Source organism: Gopherus flavomarginatus, chromosome 1 (assembly GCF_025201925.1).
Source record: "Gopherus flavomarginatus isolate rGopFla2 chromosome 1, rGopFla2.mat.asm, whole genome shotgun sequence".
Lineage (NCBI taxonomy): Eukaryota > Metazoa > Chordata > Testudines > Testudinidae > Gopherus > Gopherus flavomarginatus.
Window position 1 is genome coordinate 217,281,302 of NC_066617.1, and position 23,734 is coordinate 217,305,035.

Below are 23,734 nucleotides of genomic sequence, written 5' to 3' on the forward strand. Positions count from 1 at the left end.
AAGGATCTTATCTGACCAAGTCTGTGTGTGCCACTCTTGGCTTAGGCACAGAGGCTCTTGGAGATATAAATGTACTGCCTCTTTGTCATAAACAGATAGTTAAGGGTTAATGTCTCTTTTACCTGTAAAAGGTTAACAAACAGTGAACCGGACACCTGACCAAAGGACCAATCAGGAAACAAGATACTTTCAAATCTCGGTGGAGGGAAGCCTTTGTTTGTGTTTTTGGGTTTTGCTTTATTCTCTCTGGGTCCTGAAAGGAACTAGATGTGCAACCAGGTTTCTTGCCAATTTCCCTGCTACAGTCTCTTATATATTCAGAATAGTGAGTATTAAGTAGAACAGGCAGTTATAGTCTTTTAATTCTTTTCTGTATTTGCAAATGTGTAGTTTGCTGGAAGTATTTTAAATTGTATTTTGCTGGGGGAGGGGCTTCTTTCTAGTGTCTATAAGCTGAAAGACCCTGTAACTTTTACCATCTAAATTACAGAAGCAACTTTTACTTTTTTTCTTCCTTTTTATTAAAAGTTTTGCTTTTTAAGATCTGTTTGATTTTTTTCTCCTTGTTGAGGCTCAAGAGAATTGAGTCTGTACTTACCAGGGAATTGGTGAGAGAAGGAAGGAGAGAGAAGGGGGAAAAAAAGCCCTAATTTCTCTGTATTGTGATTCAAGGAGTTTGAATCACAGTGATCTCCTAGTGTACCCAGGGAGGGAAAGATCTTGGAGGAAGAAAGGAAAAGGAGTGGGGAATGGTTTATTCCTCTTTGTGTAAGACTCAAGGAATTTGGGTCGGGGGTCCCCAGGGAAGGTTTTGGGGGGACCAGAGTGTATCAGGCACTCCAAGTCCTGATTGGTGGCATTATCAGATCTAAGCTGGTAATTAAGCTTAGAGGAATTCATGCTGGTACCCCAACTTTTGGACTCTAAGGTTCAGATTGGGGAAATATACCATGACACTTTTAGGGTATGTCTACTCTAGAAATGTAAGTCAACCTATATTAGGTCAACTTACAGCCACTGCGGTAATCATTGCAGTTCTGCATGTCCACACTACCCTCGCTGGCTCGGTGGTTAGGGGCAGTGTGGGGAGCAGAAGGCCTGATCTCTTAGCTCCACTGATAGCTCCCTGCCAGGAGCCCAGCTGCTCCACAGGCTCCCAGTGGGGGGCTGCCTCCCCTCCACTCCCTGTTCACCACCGGGAGCGGGGGAAGCCACCAGTAGCTTCTCACCCCCCACCTGCCTGGACCTCACTGGAAGTGGGGACAACCTTATCAGTTTCATACTGGGAGTGGAGAGGAGGCCACCCGGGCTTCTTGCCCCCGCTCTCAGCCAGAAGCAGGTTCCAGCTGCCCAGCTCTCCAAAGGAGCAAGGGGCAGCTGGGCTTTCCTGTCAATTTCACAGCCGACGTAAGGAATGCAGTGTCTACACAGACACTGCATTGCCCTAACTACACCAACATAAGCCTTAAACCTCTCTTGGAGGTGGAGTAATGTCGGTGTAGCAGGGCACTTACATCAGCAGGAGGAAGACTGTAGTTTAGACACTGACATAATTAGGTCGAGACAAGCTGCCTTATGTCAACCTAACTGTGTAGCGTAGACCAGTCCTTAGTTTCTGCTGGCCTGGGAAATGGGTACGTTTCATAATAACAGAGCTGCTGGGCGAGTCCCATCTTAAAATATTTAACATAGTAGCTATGTTAAAGTTGTTTATTAATTATATTGTAGGCTTTTGAGGGAAAGGATTGTGTCTTTTCATGTCCTATGTTAGTTGCTTGGCACAGTTTTGGGTACTATAAAATCAACAACTATTTGCTTCTTTAGAACTTATTAGAAGAAAAACACTATGTTCATTACCAAGAAAATCATTCACAAATCTTCTCATGAAAGGAGAACTATTCTTAAACAGCAGCATAACATAGCCCCACATAAATTCTACATAGATTCCTTAACATGGAGCATACCATTTACCCAGGAAATGTGGGACATATCCACAGAGGAAGGATCCACCATAAAATATTAAGTAGCTGAATTATGAATGAAAGATTTTCTTTTTAAAAGCTAGATGTGCAAGTCAAAGTTGTTCCTGGAAATGAAAACCCATGCATCCCCTGCCGCCCCAGCCCTGGGCTCTCCCCCCCCCCACCACCCCAGCCCTAAGCTCTCGCCTCACCCCAACCCGCGCCCTTCTTCCGCCCCAGCCCTGGGTCACTGGTAACTCGCTCCCAGGGTGAGTCATTCAGCAGGAATTTTGGATGTGCACAGAACACAGACAGGATTGGTTCCCATATGGTTACAGAACTGCAGTAAGGTGGAACAATTTTCAGCTTGTGTGATTGAAGGATATCTAGATGCACATTATAAGACTGTCCTACATAAATGAGGAAAAGTTGAGGTACCTTCATTGTTCTTTTGTTCCACTCTTTGTTTCCATGGGGAATTTGCCAGTGCAATATCACTGTCTTCCTTTTAAACAAACAAACGGTGATGGCTGTTGAAAATAGCAATTCCAGTCCTAATAACTACTGGGAAGCATTTCTTGCTCAATTTTATCGCACTTTTTCTACAGCAAGTTACAGTGGATCAGTATATTTGATTTGGGAGAAATGAAGTAACAGCTGCCCAAATTGAGCCTGAGCACTCCTGAATGTTGAGGGTGTTCAAATCTGGAAGGCAGGTGCTAGATTCCCTTTCTGAATATTAGCTAAATCTGGAAAGGAAAAGTCCATTTCTGCTTCCATGGCTCAGAAATGGAAATCCTCCTACTTGCCTGGTACTGTATCTAAAGCTGCCGAAGTCCCCTAGCAGAGCCTCCTCTCCCTTACTTTTCATTTTAAATTCCAGTGGGATCCACGTACCTCCCTTGCTAGGCTTCAGATAGAGAGGGGACACTGTCCATTTAGTACACCCAATTCCTTCTTTGGGGGCTGCAAGGTGAGGTCACACCAGTATCCCTAATGCAGTCTGGGGAAGTCTTCTGAAAGGGACATCTGGGCCAAAGCTTTTTACTCCTTGGGCATACTTGTTTCCTGCTCTAGGGTTACCTACCATACGTCCGTATTTTCATGGACATGTCCAGCTTTTGGGGTTTTAAATAGCCGTCCGGGAGGAATTTGTACAACTCTCAAAAGGTCCGGGATTTCCCTCTCAATGAAGAGCGCAGGGCGGCTGACAGGGCGGCCCAGCCAGATTGAGCCGCTCGCATCGGGGATTCCAGCCAGCCAGAGCTCCTCCCCTCTCCTCCCCTGCAGCCTCAGCGCACCGCGCCGGCAGCACTCAGGGGGTACGGGGCTGCATGCTCCGTGAGGCAGTGCAACAGCATGTCTGGCTCCATGTGGAACCAGACACGCTGGTCTGAGCTGCATGGTAAGGGGGACGGGGTTGGAGAAGGGGCATGGGATCCCGGAGGGCAGTCAAGGGACAGGGAGCGGGGGGGGGTTGGATGAGTCGGGGGGCAGTCAAGGGACAGGCATCAGTTGGATAGGCGTGGGAGTCCCGGGAGTCTGTCTGGGGGTGGGGGTGTGGATAAGGATTGGGGCAATCAAGGGACAGGTAGGGGGTGGGGTCCTAGGGAGGCAGTTGGGGGGGTCTTAGGAGAGGGCTGTCAGGGACAAGGAGAAGGGAAGGTTAGATAGGGGGTGGGGTCCTGGGGGGCTAAGGGCAGAGGTCCCAGTAAGGGGTGATCAGGGGACAAGGAGCAGGGGGTTGGATGGGTTGGGGGTTCTGTGAGAGGCAGTCAAGCGGCAGGAAGTGGGAGGGAGTAGATGGGGCGAGACTATTTCCCCCTCTATGGAGTGTCCTTTTTTAAAAAATGTTAAAATATGTATCGCTACCGTTCACAGTGCCACCCTGTTCTACCAGTGAGCTCTCCATTCACAGCAAGCTGCAACATGAGGTCTCAGCTACCTCCCTCTCTCCCTCTCCCTTTCCTGTTGATAGCTACCAAGGGAATGCTGGGAAATGTAGTTTTCCCCTGCTCCAGGACTGGCTCTATAGGCAGGGAGCTAACCAAGGAACTACAGCTCCCAGGGGCTCCTGTTGGTTCTCAGCTCCCATGCTGGATCCGCGCAGCCCCCGTAAATGTGCCTTCCCAAGCACCTGCTTGCTTTGCTGGTACCTAGAGCTGGCCCTATTCCCATTCTCCAGTTGTTTAATTGTTTCCTCTTCCTTCTTTAGCTATTTATCGGTAAGCTATTTTTTATTTAGAAAAAAGCCAAAACACTATTTCATGTTTTATCCCTTTTTCTCGCTCTTCACATGTTATTTTCACATTTGCCCCTCGGCATAGAATGGCATTCCCTTTGTGGTCTGCCAGACACCACCCTCTCCTCATTTAAATCCATTCTTAATGCTCTCACTGTCCCAGAGATAGTTGTGGGAGAAATGGAATATAGGACATTGAGACTGGCCTATTTGGAAGAATGGACAGGGCAAGGTCAGCCAGTGTGATAAGAGACCAGTTCAGGTAAGTAGGGTGGGGAATGTTTATGCCACGCATTAAAGGCCAGGACAACAAATTTAAATTTCCTGATGGAAAAGAACATAAGAACAGCCACACTGGGTCAGACCAATGGTCCATCTAGCCCAGAATCCTGTCTTCCAACAGTGGCCAATGCCAGATGCGTCAGAGGGAATGAACAGAACAAGAAATCATTAAGAGGGAGCCAGCAAAGGTGGAAGATGCCATGAGACTGAAGCACACCAAAATGTTTGCAGTCATGTTTGGGATGGACTGGAGGAGGCAATGAGGTTGTCATCAAAACCTATATCTGGAGGAGGAGGAGATAGCAGTAATCAAGGTACAGAAGAAAGCTGTGGCTGTCATGACAGAGGAAGGGTCAGATCTTTTAAGCATTGTGGAAGAAGAAACTGCAAGATTTGGACACAAACAGGATGTAAGGAGCAGATGACGACCCCCAGGTTATGAGCCTAGATGACAGGCGGGATAGTGGAGTTGTCATCAGCAACAAAAAAAGAAGGAAGGAGAATTTTTGGGTGGGAAAAAGGAATCAAATTTCTACTATGTTAACACCAAGTTAATGATGAGATGTCCCTAACGAGAGGTGAGAGGGAGTCTGCAATTTGGAACTGGAGAGAGAGAGAAACTGTTACTTATATTTTGTACTGCCCAACTATTATCCTTGTTGAAAATTAGACAAGATTTCATCAAGAGCCTCTGTACTATCCTGAAACTTGAAAGACAGCAAATCCTACAATAGCTGTAATAGAAAAAAAAAACTCATATCAAGCCCCATCACCATAGTGTAAGTGGAATAAGAGTCATTCTATCCAGGCATCATTTATTTAATCCAGCTTTTAAAATGCTGCATTTAACGTATAAAACGTTTGTGTACAAAAGTATGGAAGTAATTTGGGAAGAGGAGATAGGAAGGAGTGATTTTCCTCTGTCTTCCTTTCAAGGCACTTTGGATCCCTTCCCTACTTAACAACATCTGAACAGGTGGGTAGTTGCTTCACAGAAAGACATGATCCCTACCCTCAGTTTACAGACTAAATTTTATTAAACAAGGTTACCTTGTGGTCTCCATAGGGCATTGCTTTTGCTAAAATGGGTTGATTAAAATCCTATTTACCATACATGCAACTCCAACTGAAATCAGTGGGGGTTTTACATAAGTCAGCCAAGCAGCTTTTGCTCCAACGTGGTAACCTATTGTTACTAGTACCTGGTAAAATGGGTTATTTTCATATTACTAAGTTGAGCTGTCCTTACAGATCAGTTGTGTTGCCTTTTTCATTAAAGGGGCAACAGTCCTATTATTATTCAGTATGCATCCCATAAGCTATCAAGCATCATGACTCACAGCTGCATGGTAGCATTCATGTTAATTTGCATGTCTACTGCAACAGGATACCTGCTATTTTTAAACAGAATTGCATAATGATCATATGTAATAGGCACAATATACTTTTACACTCTTCTTTAGGTACCCAGAACCATTCACCGCATACTTCCTGCCAGGCAGTGACCCAGAGTTTGTTGTATTGCCTCAAGCTGGAGAACTTCTTCCACTTGACACTGCTGGAACCCGTATAACTGTTGGATTCAAGCCAAGCATGTACAGCAAGAAGCATAAAGCAACTTTAGTAATTCAGGTAAGTCCTTTAAGAGTGAGTGGGCTTGCTGTATTATATTAATGGACCAAAGAAGTTTCTTTGTGAAGAAGTTGTTTTAAAACAAGTCTGGCTCTGTTACTAAAGTTACCACTAGAGTCACCAAATTTCTGATTGCAGAAAACCAAACACCATTGCCTCGCCCCTTCTCCAAGGCCCCGCCCCCACCCATTCCATCCTCCCTTGCTCACTTTCACCAGTCTGGGGCAAGGTGTTGGGGTGCAGAAGGAGATGAGGGCTCCAGCTGGGGGTGCGGACTTTGGGGTGAGGCCAGGAGTGAAGGGTGTAGGGTGCAGGAGGGGGCTCCAGGCTGGAGCTGAAGGGTTCGGAGTGTGGAAGGGGGCTTTAGGCTGGGGTAGGGGGTGACAGCTCTGGCTGGGGGTGCAGGCTCTGGGGTGGGGCCAGAAATGAGGGGTTGGAGTGTGGGAGGGGGCTCAGGGCTGGGGCAGGGGGTTGAGGTATGGGGGAGAGGTGAAGGCTCTTCCAGGAGCAGCACAGAACACAGGGCAGGCAGAGAATCTGTCTTACCACACTGCGCTGCCAACTGGACTTTTAATGGCGCAGTCAATGGTGCTAACCGAAGCCGCCAGGGTCCCTTTTCGACTGGGCATTCTGGCCGAAAACCGGACACCTGGCAACCCTATAGTTAGCACTGTTAGAGAAATGACAAACATAAATCTAGAAAATTAACTCATGGAAGCTTTGTAAAGGGGTTTTAATTTTAGCTGCCTTGCATTTGTGTTATCTTCGTAGTAAGATTCCTAGAAGTACATTCCTATCTAGATCCATCTACCGCAGGGATTGGCAACCTTTGGCCCGCAGTCTACCAGGGAAAGCCCCTGGCGGGCCGGGCTGGTTGTTTACCTGCTGCATCCGCAAGTTCGGCCGATCGCAGCACTCACTGGCTGTGGGTCGCTGCCCACGGCCAATGGGGGCTGCGGGAAGGGTGACCAGCACATCTCTCGGTCCGCGCCGCTTCCCATGGCCAGTGGGAGCTGTGATCAGCCAAACCTGCAGCCGCAGCAGGTAAACAAACCAGCCTGGCCAACCAGTGGATTTCCCTGATGGGCCGCATGCCAAAAGTTGCCGATCCCTGATCTACCCCAACCTCACCCAGATGACAGACTACATGAACAAAGGAATTTAACAGTACATCAAAAAAGTGTCATCAGAAGGAAAGAAAATGATCAAGTTAATTTTAACTAGATGAAAAAAAGCATGTGCTGTCATACAGGTGTAATATGTAAATTGTAAAAAACTGAAAATGGTTGTGAATTTGAAAATTGGATGATTGAACCTGGTGATATTCTAAACAAAAAAGAGCTCACAACCATGCTTCTCGCTGTTTCCATTACTTCACAATGACTCCGACAGAAGTGACAATCTTGGTATTTTATTATATAGATAGAGAGTTTGTGAGCAAGGGATAAAAAGGGCCTAAGTTTATGTATTCATATATAGGAGCAAGCGTCTGAAAGTTTCTCATCTTCCCAGGAATGGTGTTTTGAAACTCTTTACCAAATTCTGACACTATTAGGCTACTAAATCACAAGCTAATTAAACAGTTCTATAGCTAGAAAATAAGTTGCTTAAACCCAAACAAACTGAAAGGCAAATTACTGGATAAAATGATAAGATATATTGGCTAAGATAATTACTACTGTTCACCTTAATTTGATCTTTCTGAGACAACTTGGAAAATGTTGAATAAAAATATGAAATCCAGGAAAATGTAAAGATCCTTGATCCGTTATCCTAGTTTCCTTTTACCTGATTAGAGGTTTGATTCATTCATTCTTTTCACGTAAACAGAGTGGTGAGCTTTCTCTCTCTTGTTCTTTTGTAAAGAGAAAGAAATTTTGACTGAATTAGTTCTCTAGATTCTTTTATATTTAATAAGGTTTAAATAATGTTAATGTTACGTGACACAAATTGACAGAGGTCAGAAAATTCAAACATAAATGTCAGAACTCAATGCTTAATTCACATTTGTAGTCATTTTTGCATTTAAAAGCGCCAGGCCAAATCCATCTTTGGTTTAACTTCTTTCACTGCAGTGGAGTTGCACCAGGAATGAATTTGACTTTTAATATTAGCTTCCTAACCCACCAGTCTCCTTTCCAAAGGTTCCTTATTTGGAACCCTGATTTTATACCCTGATCTCCACATGATCAGTCTACTTTGTAACCAGCTGTGGAGGGCATGCACAAATGGCTACTTCTTATTATTCTTTGGCTAATTACTTTTTTTTAAAAGTGCATTAAAGAGAGTTAAAAATGTATCTTATTTTACTTAAAATATGAGTGATGACTACTTTAAACAAAATTCCTCAGTGATCCACTGACAATTTTAAATTACTAAAATTACCTAAATTACCAAAGCAAACCCTCTAACATATTTACATAGCTCATTAAGGTCCCACTCTTTTGTACTATGATCCCACACAGGTGGACGGTAACCCTTGAACTCAGTGGAGCCAGATGTAGGGGTCTGCTCACGCACATCAGGTTACAGGATCAGGACCTAAAAGGTCCCACCCAGCTTGGTGAGCTCAACAAGTGTGTTGACAGCTATTAATGCTTACAGAGTCAAGCATTTTCAGGCCCAGTTTTGCACCACTGAAATCAATGAGCTCTCTGACCTTTATGATATGTCTGTACAGCGTCTAATACAATGGACCCCTGCCTAATTTGGCCTTTAGGCATCAGGATATAGATGTTAAAATATGGAGGTGCTAGCAGCAACTCTGTAGTGAAGGTTGAATTCTATTTTGCAGTTGAAGATTGGATTCAATCATTTTGATTTATAGGAAAAAATACAGTGTATTCTCAAACCTGTAGCACATACTCTGAGTACAGAATTAATTTTGGAGAATTTACAAGTAAGTCTGTGAATTAGTTCATGAAGTTAAAATTAATTAACAACTTGGTCCTTCACAAAAATTTATCATCTGGCTCAGGCTCTTCTTTGTCCCAAACCATCTTAACTATGAAATACCCACAGACTCAAATTTTCCATAAAGTTAAAGTTAAGGCTGTGAGTCTGTCACGGAGTCACCGTGACTTTCCGTGACCTCTGTGACTTCTGCAGCAGCTGGTGCTGGCTCAGAGGCTGCCCGCGCCACCCAGCCCCTTGGCCAGTAGCAGTTTGGGTACTTGGAAGGGGGCTCAGGGCTAGGGGCAGGGGATTGAGGGTGCAGAGAAGGCTTACCTCGGGGTGGGGGACTCCCCAGCTCTCACTGGCATGGCCCTGCAGCTCCTCCGCGCACTGCCTGCACCTGCAGGCCCTGCCCCCAAAGCTCCCATTGGCTGCAGTTCCTGGCCGATGGGAGCTGCGCAGTCAGCACTTGTGGCGGGAGCAACGTGCAGAGCCCCCTGGTCCCTCTGTCGCCTAGCAGCTGCTGGGATATGCAGAGCCAGGTAGGGAGCCCCTGCTAAAGCCTCCCCCCCAGCACCCACGGTGCCCCTGGACCACACCCCATCAAGTTTTAGTTAGGGGTATATAGTAAAAGTCATGGACACGTCATGGGCCATTTATTTTTGTTTACTGCCTGTGACCTGTCCATGACTTTTACTAAAAATAGCCTTGACTAAAATGTAGCTTTAGTTAAAGTTAACAGAAATCTTACACATCAGATACAGTTGCAGAAATTTGGTTGTAATTCTGCTAGGTTATTAATGATTGTTGTGTGTAATTGCTATGACTATATAAATTACAGACAGGCTTGTGTAAATTAAGTGGGGGCCATGGGAACTTCAGGGGTAATTCTCTACCAATCACCATCCTTCCTATTGAGTTAATTTGCACGCAACCGTTCCATTGGTTGTAAGGACGCACTGTTATGAGGGAGACTGAACATGTATCAGGAGTCCCCAGTGGTAGAGTAACTGGCCTGACTGTCAATGCACTGTGAAGGTTTCATGGCTGCATGGTAGTCCGGGCACTGGCACCTGAAAGGTGCCTCATGCATACTGAAGTAGCATTGCCAGGAGAACTGAGAAAGGAACTCAGGGGGTCCCTTTAAAACTCAGACTTTGGGACTCGTGCTGGGCTCTTCCTGCCCTCTCATCACATAACGCCCTCTTCACTAAAACAGCCCTGAAACCAGTAAGTCAATTGTAAATTAAGGGCCAGACTCACCAGTACATTTCAGCTGCTTTGTACTGCTCTGATGAGACAAAGCAGTTGTGAATCCTGGTTAAATGGCCTGTTTGCTCAGGCTACTTTGGTCCACCAAAGAATATGCCCTTAAAAATAAAAACAGAAGAAAGTTACTTCAGTTTGACACCACATATCTTAACAAAATTCAAAATATTACATGATAACATTCTTTTTTTGGGGGGGCGTTGTTTAGAATTAGTGCTAATGGTTATTGCATGGCATCACAGCAGAGCAGCTTTAAGGTGGTTTGCATGCCTGAATTTTTCTTTTATTTTTCTCTTTTTTTTTACTTAAAATGTTTTATTTTTTCAAGTGTACCCTTAACTCTGAATTTCTTTTATTTATAATACTTGGTTTTGGGATAATTACAACATCCTTGTATTTTTATTTATTTATTTAAATATATATTTTCAGACTTAAATCCATCGTAACTTTTTTTTTGTCTAGGATTAATTAATAATAGTGAAATCTTTGACACTGACTTCAACAGGAGCAAGTTCACCATCTACATGACAAGTTCCTTTGCCACTGAAAATAATCCAAAAATAAAGTATATTTTTGTGATCCCTATTTCCCACTATTAATCAAGCTGCACCTCAACAACGTAGTATCAAACTTTTTACCTCAATGTACTCACAGAATTTCAAGAATTTGAGCAGTGACTGCTTCAACATTGTCCCACGTCATTTCTCAAAAAATATTTCCTTTATACTGAACCTGGCCTTGAACTCTTCACTCCTAGACAAAAATGGTCCAGACCACGTAGTCACTTAAAACAAACTATGATCTTCAAACTGATGAAACACTAGCATAGACAAAGCATATTTGCTGGAGTTGCCATTAATTTTAGCTGGATGTATATGCTACATTCAGAGTCAGGGAGGTTGTTAATGGGTTATGGTTATTCTGGTATTATGTAAATCCTCTTCAGCCTGGCTATAAACAAACAACTCTAACTCCCAGGCAACTGGCTATTCTAGGGTTGGTGTCTCTCTCAATCTCCTTGGTTGGAGCTGTTGCACTGTGTATAAATAATTAAATATTCACTGGGACACAGAGAGAGAAAGAGAGAGAGCGAACTGAACTGACTCTATAGCCCAATGGGTTTGGCTCTCATCTGGGATGTAGGCGACCCAGATTCAAGTCCCTGGACTGAATAAGGCCGATAGGAGACTTGAAGCTGAGCCTCTGGCATCTCTGGTGAGTGCCCTAACCACTGGATTATTGGCTATTCAAGGACACACACAAGACTTGAGAAATTTTCCTGCAAACAAAGTTTTGGTTTTGATGCATTCACATTTAAAAAAAAAACAGTTTTGTTGAAAAATTCCTAAAAAGCTCCAGGCATCAGTTCTCGTGTTCACCTCTGGCTGTTTTTGCCACTTCGGGTATGTCTACAGAGCAATTAAAAACCTGCAGCTGGCACATGCCAGCTGCCTTGGGCTTGCAGGGCTCAGGCTGCAGTACTGTTTAACTGCAGCGTAGACTCTCAGGCTCAGGCGGCAAGCCAGGTCCTAGAGTCCAGGCTCCAGCCTCAGCCCAGAAGTCTAAACTGCAGTTAAACAGCCTGCATTCCCGTGAGCCTGAGTCAGCTGGAAAAAGGCCAGCCACCAGTGTCTAATAGCAGCGTTAGATGTATATACCTGTGTTACTTAGATGTACTCTGGACAGGGTTAAGCAGCAAGGGGTATGTCAATATTGCAATCAGGAGGTGCGACAGCAGCATGGGTAGACATACCCCAGCTAGCTTTGATCAAGCTGGCTTGCTAAAAGTAGCCGTTTTGCAACAGTAACGCAGGCTAGCCACTCCAGTGTCTCCAGCACTGTTTCTCTCAGGACTGCAGGTATGGAATCGAGCAGCTAGCCTAGCTACACTACTACAGTGCACTTCCCAAGCGTAGTTTAGCCAGACCGATAGTGCTTGTGCGCACGCACACACACACACACACACACACAGCCCTTTGGGGAAATAGCTATGAGTGTAGTGAAATACAATTTGTGTTATGTCTAGTTACATAACCTCTCGCATAGATTTTTTTCTAGTCTGGTATATTGACTTTAGGTGTGGTTTTAGACTATTTTTAGAAACAGTGAAGAAATGCCTTCTATTTTCATTCTTTTTCAGTATGACCTCTATTCTGATGCTACTGTAGTCAGGGATTACTGCATCTTCACTGTAAAACTCCCCTGTTTTTGTGGGTGTATAGTCAGACTCTTAACACTAACTTTTTTTATTAATTTCTATAAATAGTTGACTAGCAAAACTGCTATTTTTATGCGCTTCAGTGAACTGTGATAATTAGGCTGTAAAGCAGCAGAGATGACAGTATAAACTCATCTTTGTTTTATGGTGGCCATTACAATTGTATTGCAAAATGAAATGGAAGGTTGGACGGGAGAGAGAGAAATCCTACAGTCATCTTTTTCTCATTTGCTGAAGACATTAAAGCCATGCTTTGTACACGCAAATTTGTTGTTTTAGCTGCCCTGCTGAGAAACTCAATCCAGAGCAAGTTATTAGTGTAAAAGATTCAGGCTTGTCTTTACTAGAGTTTAGCATGTACATCGTATTAACAACAATATACTGAAATAATGAAACTTCATTGACTTTTTGTGCAAATCTAGTCCTTAGGCTTAAAGGATGCAAAAAAATCTAAAGAAAATTACTGGTTGTTTGTTTCATTTACTTGTAGCAAGAAACTAACTGCTTTGCTGAAGCACTGAAAAAGTCTTTAACTTTCATTTCCACATTGTTAATCTGAAGTGCTGTTTGGAGTAAAATATATTAAAACAATTCATATTAGAGGATTGCCTTAAGAGTGACTAGGAAATTTTTAAAATTAGAAAACTGATATGGAAAATTTGGGCTTTTATAGAATTCTGTAGATCAAACAATGAAAAAAAAAAAAGACAGAGATAACAAAATGCCCAGTGAAGAAACTAATCATGGTTGCTTCAGTAGCCCTGAAAAAAAACTTCTTAAGTAAATTCAGCTAGAAATGAGAAATACACTGACATAATCCATAAAGAATATTTTAAATAATTGCTCCACTGTGAACCTTCAATACATCTAGGAAATGTTATAAACAAGATAGTTCTTATAAGAACCCTTGATGGAGCTGCCCTAATGGAAATTTACCAAAGAGAATTGAGTTTTTTACATGAGCATCAGCAGACATGTCAGAGAATTTGACAGTTCCTCTATTTGTTAGGTTTAAACAGTTCAGAGCCAGATTCTGGACACACTGGGGCTGCTTTGTGTCAACCGCAAAGCCATCTTAGCATTGTTCCAACCGGATGCTCTCAGTGTAGGGAAATCATAGCTTGTGTAGGCACATGGCTGAATCGTCCTTGTACACTGGCAGTCTTTGGCTGCCAGAATGGCTTTGTGAGGTATGTCTGCATTGCACTGTAAACCCAGGGTCTGTGGGACCCAAGCCTGTGCTTGAGGGTCTAAACTGCATTGTACACCTGGTTTTACAGTTGCTTGACCCAGGTTGCACAGCCATGCGAACACATCCATACTGTACTACTCAGACCTTCTGACTCAGATCTGCAGCGTGAGCTGTGTGCACATTGTAAAGTGACAGGGCTCGGACCCAACTCACAGCAGAACTCGGGCTCTGACCCATCCCCTCTAGCATGGTCCTTAACCCAGGTGCTGAGTGCTTGCTGCCACAAGTCAGGTTGATTTGTGTGTGCATGGAAGCGGGGCTTGGACTTAAACCTAAGTCAGATCCTGGGCTTAGTGTGCAGTGCAGACATACCCATAGAGGGCAGTTGCTGCCTAGCACAAGTTAAGGCAGCCATGAGATATGTAAAGCTGGCATACTGCTACTTTTGCTCTCTTCTCTCTCAGCCATGCCCTGCTCTGTGCCAAGCTTAGCTAGAGATCCAAAAGCTTGTTTTGGAATTCATGGATGAGTACATCAGAGGTATTCTAAAATAGAGGCCAAACTAAATAAACCTTGGATGATAAAATGTATGTCAGAGTCAACCAGATTGCATTTACTGTTATCAAGCTCTCAAGAATTCAGGCTTCTGTACTGTTATTCCTGCATAATCTCTAGCTTAGCCTGTGAAAGATAGCACATCAAAGCCATTAGTCATGCCATGCTGGAAATGGATGATGCAACGTGGAAGTCACAGTGACCAGGTGGGGCTCTAATAAGCTTGTGTGCACAGACGTGCATTTTGAAATAGAAAATGACACTGTTTCATGTTAGCTAGCTGCTCAAAAACATGTGTATATGCATTGTTCTCAGTACCTAGGTGCTTTTCCTTCCACACTGGTCAGTTACCGTAATTTAGCACTATTCATATTAATTTAGAGTAGTATAAAAACAAAATTAGTGCCTATATTGATCAGTGTCTTATCCCAAGACCTTTGTTCCTCCCTTTGTGCACACCTGCTGTGATGTTTGTATGCTCTCTATTGCAATGGTGTAAATCCAGAGTAATTCCTCTGGCTTTTAATGGAGTCACTCTGCCAATTCCACCACACTGAGAGATTTCTACCTGTATCAGAGTAATCTCCATGTCACAGTAAGGATCAGAATCTGATCCATTTTCATTAATCTAATTTCCGTACTTCCTAGTAACACCAGATTTTAAGTGTGTGTGGGTGTGAGTGTGGGTGTGTCCTCCTCCTCAAAAGTCCTCATCCCCACTTCACATATATACCCTCAAATTAAAAAAGCAGAATGTGACAGGTTATGTGCTGTTGTGGGGAGATGATAGAGTTCAGATGTTAGCTTTTTATAAAAAGAAAATTGGCGTCATTAGTAGGATTTGTAAATTTGTCATTCCCATTGTCTGCCTATTTTTAAAACTGGCACTTTTCCTCGTGCTTTTCACGGAATCTAAGGGGAGGGAGAAATACTTAAATTGCAGCGTGGCCGTCTTTGCAACACTTTCAGCTGCCTGGCTGATCTTTTCCATTAAGTAATTAGTATTCTTCCAAATCTCTAAACTGAACTTTTCCCACCTTGATTTCAGGCTATAACTGCTTGACCTACTTATCCAGTTCGTTTGAAGTTTTACCTTTCAGTAATGTCAATATTGGGTGGAAATGTTGACTTGCCCTTGGTTCTGGTAAGATCAAAATAAAAAACAGCAAGTTTTTAATTCACCAGATTTTGAGTCTCATTGCAAGGTACTAAGTGTGCTTGAGCTTATTCCTGTTCTCAGATTTGTGGCTTGTGCTGTTACAGATCTTCAAAAATCTACTGCTGGATTGTGACTTGCTGCATTTGACCCACAACATATAGCACAGCATGCACATCCAAAGTAGACATCATACTACAGGATGCCCAGGTGTGAGAGTTTACTTAAGCCCAGTTGCTTTCTACTCTATGAATGGGGCTAAAAATAATTGTGGGAAAAGTACAGGAAATCTGCATCATCGAATTGCTCTTGGCAGGAGCAACTTATTGTCTTATAACTGTTCATTGATTAGAAACGTGCCATCTTTCAACTCTTACCATAAATTTGCTAAGCTCATAAAAATCTGTTGTCTATTTGATAGCTTAGTAGCTGTATGGATCTACAGTATGGAATAAGTCTACTTATAGGCCTGTTATTTAATAAACCCAAAGTCTGCTAATAACCTCACAGAACAGAAGAAATGTTCTCAGCCATGATGAACGTATGATTTCAGCAGTCAGAGAAAAAAATTGGGGAAAAGGGCAGCAATATGTGAGCAAAGTGACATTAGGCTTGTGTGCGGTGATTCTATACTTTCTTTTTCTTGTGTTTTTAAAAATAAGATACATTTCTCCTCCACTCCTTCTTTCCTGCTGACCTTTCTCCTCATTGCTACCTGAAGAGTTCCCACTATCAACATCCAGCCTGCCCCCACAAAAGGCTTAGTGTATCATAACAGAAAAACACTTAGCCAATCAAAATAGTTAAGCTACTCCAGTAAACCGTTCCAAAGTTCAATAGGTGCTGTAGTCAAAACTGACACATGGATATGCATGGTGTCCCATGAAAACTGGAAGTAGTAAGAGGTCATAGTGCTTCAAACCATGTAATCAAAAATAACAAAGATAATATGGAGCAGACGATACAAACATTGCATTGACCACAGGCTTTTTGAAAAGATACCTTTTTCATTACTAGACAATTACTATTTTCAGGAACACATTCCTTTGTATCTATAATACAATACCCTAGTCTAATCAATGTGCTTTCTTTAGAATTCCATTAGTGATGCTCAATGTCAGTACAGGTCTGTCGCATCGTACGCGCATTTAACATGCGTGATTTCAGCTTTACGTAGTCAGCAAAAACCAAAAAAAAAAACCCCAAAAAACAAAAAAAAAGAGAAAAACAACAATTTTAATACTGTAACTGTAGTGCAGGCGATTTGCCCGCCATTCAACTCAATGTAATTTTGACTATACACGGTTTTCGCTTTACGTGCTAGCCGCAGAACAGAACCCCCGTGTAAGATGAGACTCGTCTGTATTCTATTCTCTATTCAGTTGTACTTATGGTAACTCATCATCATAATACTAAGTAAAGAGAAAAGTTGCACGTTTCTGTGTTTGGAAATATGGACCTGACACAGTAACTTTTACACATGAGTCAGTGGGATTACGTGTGTAAGTAAGGGATGTAGGATTATACGGTGCAAACCTTTCCAGGTCAAAGAAGCAGTGTGTGTCTTCCCCACCACAACATCAACGCCTTCACATATTATCCTGGTTGAAAAACCTACCAAATTTCAGATATTCCTTCACTAATGAAGAATATATTTAATGCTGTAAGATAAATTGAGATTTAATAATAAAAATGCTCTGTCTGAACCTCACTCCCCCAACATTCCACGTTCAAGTCTCTCTCACTGGGCCAATCTGCAGGTGTCGTGGTGATCAGAATATTCATAATGAGTAAAACTGTAGTAAATGGTGGGTTATTTGACGTACAGTATTAAACAAATGATGTTGGTAGCTGTACTGTATAATTTGCAGTCTTAGAAATAATTGCAGTTGCCCCTTCAGCAAACTCTGCATCCAAGAAAGGGGGCTCTCCTTTTAAACACATCATTTCACAGTAAGAAATATTTACCTCAATCCTTGATTAACGGCAGGACTTTTACACCAGGTGAACTACCACTATTGCAGATTATAAATTAGCTACAACTAAAGGGACAGTTCACCATGACAGTCCATTAAGAAAGGAATTGGTTTTGGTCATCTTATAATTTTTAATCCTAAATCATTATTTTTTTAAATTCATGATGGACTACAACAATCTTTAAAGAATACTTAGTTTCAGTACATTACAGTAGAGCCATCCCAAATCTCTCTTCAGATTATAAATTTCTTTCCATCTTAAATAAGAGGAGGAAACTCAGAAGGAACATGATTCAATGGTATTTTATTGACTTCAAATCTAAAATAGGTATGTAACTGCCATTTTGTTAACAATGAACATTAGTAGAGAGCACTGGTGAAAAGGCAGCACAATGGATGATATACTTCATTACAAATACAGCAGAAATGAACATAAACATGCATATGTCATGATCAAACATCAAAAAAACACAAGCAATAGAGTTTATGTTTACAAACTGCTGGGTAATAAAACTGATTGCTGATAGAACCTGCCAGCTTGACTTAAATTCCTGCCCAAAACAATATAGGAATACTGCAGATTGTAAAATTACATCACATATGGATTTTATGAGCAGGAATGATTTCTTAGCAACTGTACCTCAGTGTAAATTTTAGTTGCTCCAGCCTATCAGATCTTTTCTCCAACCTTGAAGTGTTCAATGAATCATGCACACAATGAGTATGAACCTGAGGTTAAATTTTCTTCAAACTAAATTGTTAATCTGACATAATGAAGAAAGAGAAACCATTTCACCTTCTGCTGGAGTTAATAAGGCAATTAGCTAACCACAGAGGAAAATTTCTGTTTAAAAATGACAGTTATCTTTGGACATAAGGTCCTGGTGCTGGCTTTGTCAGAACCTGCTCTTGACTGCATTTATCTTCTTAGAAAATGAAGGCAGGTCCATCAATGTATAGTATTAAATAGGGTTTAGGATAAGGATTAACTAATCAGTTTGTTAAATATAATAACACAATATAAAATTAGGTTTTGATTCAGATTTTAGTGGAATGATAATGAGGGGTTATTTAAAAAAATATTATACATGCATGATGAAAGATCTAATGATCTTATGCTTTATTTTGGTGTTTGTATATCCCAGAAATATCATGACTTTTGCAGAGTAATTCTGTTTAGCATAGGTAATTAATTTAACACCTCATGTAAAGTCAAGAGTGCTAATTTTAAAGCCAACCATTTTCAAAAAACCATTCCCTATAAATGGAAAGATGTTCTGATATTAAAGACTCAGCAGGAGAGGCTGCTTCCTGTCTTAGTTAGACAAGGTAGGTGAGGTAATAGCTTTGTTTGGAACAACTTCTGTTGGTGAGAGAGACAAGCTTTTGAGCATAGATAAAACACATTTGCAGTTAAGCTTCTTGTTTAATTTTGGAGATTATTTTCATAAAAAGGAGCATTAACATTAAATATTTTATATTGTAGTAGCATCAAGAAGTCACAACTGGGTTGAACTGTACAACCATATTATCAATGACAGCTCCTGCCCCAAAAAGCATACATTCTAATGCCCTGGAACCTGTGTACACTAGTTATCTGTGATAGGAACACGAGCAAATAATTGCAAGTCACATTTAATATATACTTTAGCAGTGGCAGGATGACAGTTAATGTCCATGAGGAAGTATTATTGCATTGACTCTAGAGCTAAAAATTATTGATATCTGAAATCTGTTATGAACAGCAAACCATAAGACTGATGACAAACTAGAAACAGATAAATATCTTTTTGTGTGCCCCACTTCTCACATCCCTCTAATTGTCTTCATGTGTATCCTTGTAAACATGGGATGCTTGTAGTGGAAATGAGAGATAGAGAAGACCTAATATTCCTCTTAGTTTATTTGTTAGTGGTTCATCCAGGCCATATTCATTAAATAATTATAGAAATTAACATTGCATACTCTAGGAATGTTTGATCACATATGTATTGGATGATCCAAGTTTGGTTTGAAGGTTTTATTTATTTTATATTTTGGGTCAAATTGGGGAATCCTACTCAAATCTAAGGAAAGAAATCATGCCCAATCCTGGAGCACAGACACTATACAGCTGTCAAAAGTCCTCCAACAATGCCCATGGTAGGAAGACTGCATAGGCTACACTGCTAACGAAGCAGGCTGTCCTACAAGCAGCATAGTCTAGTGGAATCAGCATAAAATTGGGAGTAACACTTGAGTTCTAAGTCTGATTCTGACACTGATCTTCTGAGTTCCTTAGGGAATGCAATCTACCCAATTCTCAGTTTTGGAAATTATGGAAGGTGTCAGACAATTATTTAATGACAGCAGACAGACAGATTCAAAAAAAGTTAAAACTTTAAAACACAAATTGCCAGCATCACATCTAAATATACAAAAATAAATATTCTTAAATCAAACAACCATAAAAAATAAAATATATTACCTCCCCCATGTTATCCTTAAATCAAAGGTAAATTCTCAAGCAGCATTTTTGTTACTTTGCCACTCTGTAAATTTCGTTTGTTATCAGTGGAAATTTCTTTTTTTGGTGCTTTGTATTTGTTGGGTGAAATCAACATTTACAGATAAAAATCTAATCCTCCCAAGCCTATTTATAACATCTAAATGGTGTAGTGAGGATCATTTAATGCTTGTTCAGCACAGTAAATGCATAAAGTACTATATAAATGTTAATTATCTTTAGTAATAAAACCCTTGTTACTGGAAGTGGGAGAGAGGAGAAGATTCTATATCATCTTGTTTTCTCTGTTTTTGGGGAGTAGGGGAGAGGGAGACATGTTACAATCCCTGGTTACTGCCTCCCCTACCCCCAAAGCAGCTATGTAGGTGTTACTGCAGCCACAGATCAGAAAGCAGAGAGAAAGGGGGACTATCATCTACACCAGGCCATTCTTTTAGCCTGGTGCAGAGCCTGGTTACACTATTCCAATGCCATCAGAAGATCTCACAATTAAGACATTTTGTAGTAATCCAGGCTTGAGTTTAAGGGCAAAAGGCAACAGGAACCTATAGATCAATGAATTGACAATTAGTTGCAGGGGAAATAATTGAAAGATGCTTACTGTATGCGCGCACACACACATGTAATGACAGGAAGGATAGTACTAAAATGACTCAGAGGGAGGGAATGCCTCTAAAAATTAAGGCAGTTTAGGCACAGATATTGAAGAAATGACTGCAAGATCCTGCCTAGCCAGACACATACATACAGGAAATGACTGCAATCATAATTCTGCCTTGACAGTCACAGATAAGTATAGGAGTTAAGAGAGCACTGAAGCTTTGACATGCACATAAGAATTAACTAACTACATGATCAATGCCTATAAGAGGCAATTAACCACATGATTAATGCTGTTTGAGCATACATATATGGGATGACAGCAAGAACCATGCTGCCTTAATAAACACAAGCACTACAGGAGATGACTGCCAATTGGACACAGAAATATATACTACACAACTAGATGATGCGTGCCTGGGTCACTGCTGCCTACATAGAAATATACATAAAGGAGGTAAAGAATGTCATGTCCAATTCATGTAAAGATTCCTGAACTACAGTTTGCAATATGAGTCCATAGTTCCACTTTCCATAACATAACTACAAAAGTAGGACTCAATGTATTAACTATCTTAACCTAGCTAGTCACCAAAACTTAGAATATCATTTATTACAAGAGCCACAATTAAATTCTAGTGTATAAATAAACCTAGCAACTCATTCATTCCTTTCATTCACATCATGCTGTGAAATAGCTCTGTCAAAAGAAACGTGTAGATCACCTAGAGGGCTAGGCTGTGTTTCTTTTTTAGTGCACTACCCTTAGCTCATAAAATCAACTGCTCTTCCTAGTTTTACATGATGATGGTTTTTTTCTCTGCAGGTGCAGTTCTGGTTTTGTGATTTTCAGGCAACCTACATGGAGAACAACAAATGGCTTTCTAATTACATTGTGTTAAATAGCTATTACATATTTCAAGGTATTAGGCCATGACTGCTTTATATCAGGTCTCTCCTCTTTGTTTTCAGACAGCGTCAATGCAATGGACATACGAGATCAATGGGCTGCTTCCACAGACCACACCACCTACTGCGTCAGCAAAAGTAGTTTCTACTAGTGGTTACATGAGGTCAGCCACAGTTCGACAGCGCAACTTTTTACGTGAAAATCTGAAGCTAATTACCACTGGCGTATCCTCTCCTATCAAAGGTGCACCGCTGGTCTTAAGAACAAAATAAAACTATACTGATCTTAATTTATCATCTGTGGAAAAGTAATCTTTTATAAAGACCCAAGGAAGACTTATTTTAAAATTATACATTATGTCTTGATATTTTAAGACCATCCTGCTTTGATGGTGTCAATGGGGAACTAAATGTATTTCTTTCTGTCTTGAGGAAAGGTCTGTCTGATGAAAAAGGGCCCCTAACCCTCGAGGTTAGTTCAATATTGTTTGTTTGGTAGCACACTTATAGTAAAAAATTACAGTGTTTCTGGTGAAAACTATCACTTTTCTGGAGCTTTAAGATGTTCCTTTCTCAACCAGATGTAGGATTTGAAGTTTCTTACCTTTACTCATAAAATTAATGTGCCTTGGATTAGGTTTTAAGGGCTTTTCTATTATAAGAATTTATCTTAAGTTTACCTGAAGTTTGGGTTTTTATGAATGTTAAAATAGATGCATATTATATTTTTTTCAGTGGAAAATACAAAAGGATATTAAATTTGTACAAGGAGGCTTTTAAATATGAAATGTATCATACAAATTGCTTTATAGCACAACAGTGAGTTCCTTTAATTTGGGCAAAAGATTTGGAAAAAAAGTAAGATTTTGGGGCTTTGGGCTAATGCTGGGCTTACTAAAGCACTTCACAGTTTTAGTAAGGTTTTAATAGGAGACACTACAGTTTTGCACATAGTCCTCTGTCAATCACTCAGCACTATATCCACGCAAAAGTAAACAAGTCAGCCTCTGATTTCTTTCAACATAAATCACTTACAAAGAGTTTGCAGCAGTCTGATAAAGTTAAAGTGGTTCACACAGCATATGATCATAGCCTGAATGGTTTTCCGATTCTAATGCTTTGGAAAATGTGGAATATTTCACTGAATTTAAATCTCTCTGCATTATACAAGCCAAGGTTAGATTACTATACACAAAAACAAGAGGGAGGGGGAGGAGGAGAAGTGGAAGAGCGGTAAACAGGAAGCAAAACTTACCTCACAGTGTTAAGCAAACTTTCTACACATCCATTCAAAACATACCGTACTAATTCCAAAATCAAAACTACATGAAAAATTAGTGAGGATGGCTGTTCAGATTTTATTTCCTTTATTAAACTAGAACTGTCAGTCATGCTGTACTTCCATGTATAGTCAAAAATGATTAGTTAAAGAAAAAGTTTGGTGTTGCAGTGTGTAGATTGTCTTTGCACCTGGATATAACATGGGAGATGACGTCCATGTAATCTTTGTTTGAAAGAAACAATTTGGCAAGTGACCTCGAGTCTTCAAGGGCATTCGTTATTCATATGCACTATCAAGACTTAATAGACTGCTAATTGTAACTATTCCCTTGTTTTCAATGGTGTGATTTAGATACAGAATACAAAATGATGTGGCAATTGCATGTGTTTTACTTGCCCATGTATGGAATGACCATCATTACTCAGGGCTGGTGAAACTATAAAGACTTATGTAGGTAAGTGCAAAAAAGCACCAATAAAATCCTTTTACCACGATGTGCTAAATGTGTTTTGTTTATGCTACACATTTTACAGAAATGCTCTTATGAAAAAGTTTTAGACTGTTATATAATAGTTATTACTACTTTTTAATCCCTCGGTCTTAAATACAGTGGGCCTGATTCTGACAGGATACCAGTATAAAATCAAGAGTAACTCCACTGAAGACCATAAGTTACATAAGCATAGACTAGAACCTGGCCCTGTGAATTCAAATGTAAAGGTAGAAGAAGAGAAATTAGTACTGCTAAAATGTATCTAAAATATTTTTTTATTTATAAAAAGATATTGTAGTTGTGAGGTACAATATCTCATGAGCTGCCAGGCGTAGAGATGTTGCTATGGGCTTGTCTCCACTTACCAGTGGATCAATGCTGCAGCGGTCAATCCACTGCAGGGGAGGGGTCGATTTAGCGGGTTTAGTGAAGACCTGCTAAATCAACCGCCAATCATGCTCCTGTCATCTCCAGTACTCCAGCATAAGAAGCATAAGGTAAGACAACGGGAGAGTTTCTCCCATTGACTCAGCGCATGTAGACACCGCAGTAAGTCGACCTAAGGT

The 23,734-nt window shown here is 41.0% G+C and overlaps 1 protein-coding gene across 1 annotated transcript in view; it reads left to right on the forward strand.

The window, feature by feature from the left end:
* The window catches only part of CFAP47 (cilia and flagella associated protein 47), a 680,893-nt gene extending 657,734 nt beyond the window's left edge, over positions 1 to 23,159 (forward strand). Inside the window, exons 63-64 of the mRNA XM_050936444.1 lie at positions 5,949 to 6,117; positions 21,457 to 23,159. Of these exons, the coding sequence (XP_050792401.1) occupies positions 5,949 to 6,117; positions 21,457 to 21,666 (379 nt within the window). The 3' untranslated portion in view covers positions 21,667 to 23,159. The remainder of the gene's footprint in view (positions 1 to 5,948; positions 6,118 to 21,456) is intronic.
* The last annotated feature ends 575 nt before the right edge of the window (positions 23,160 to 23,734 follow it).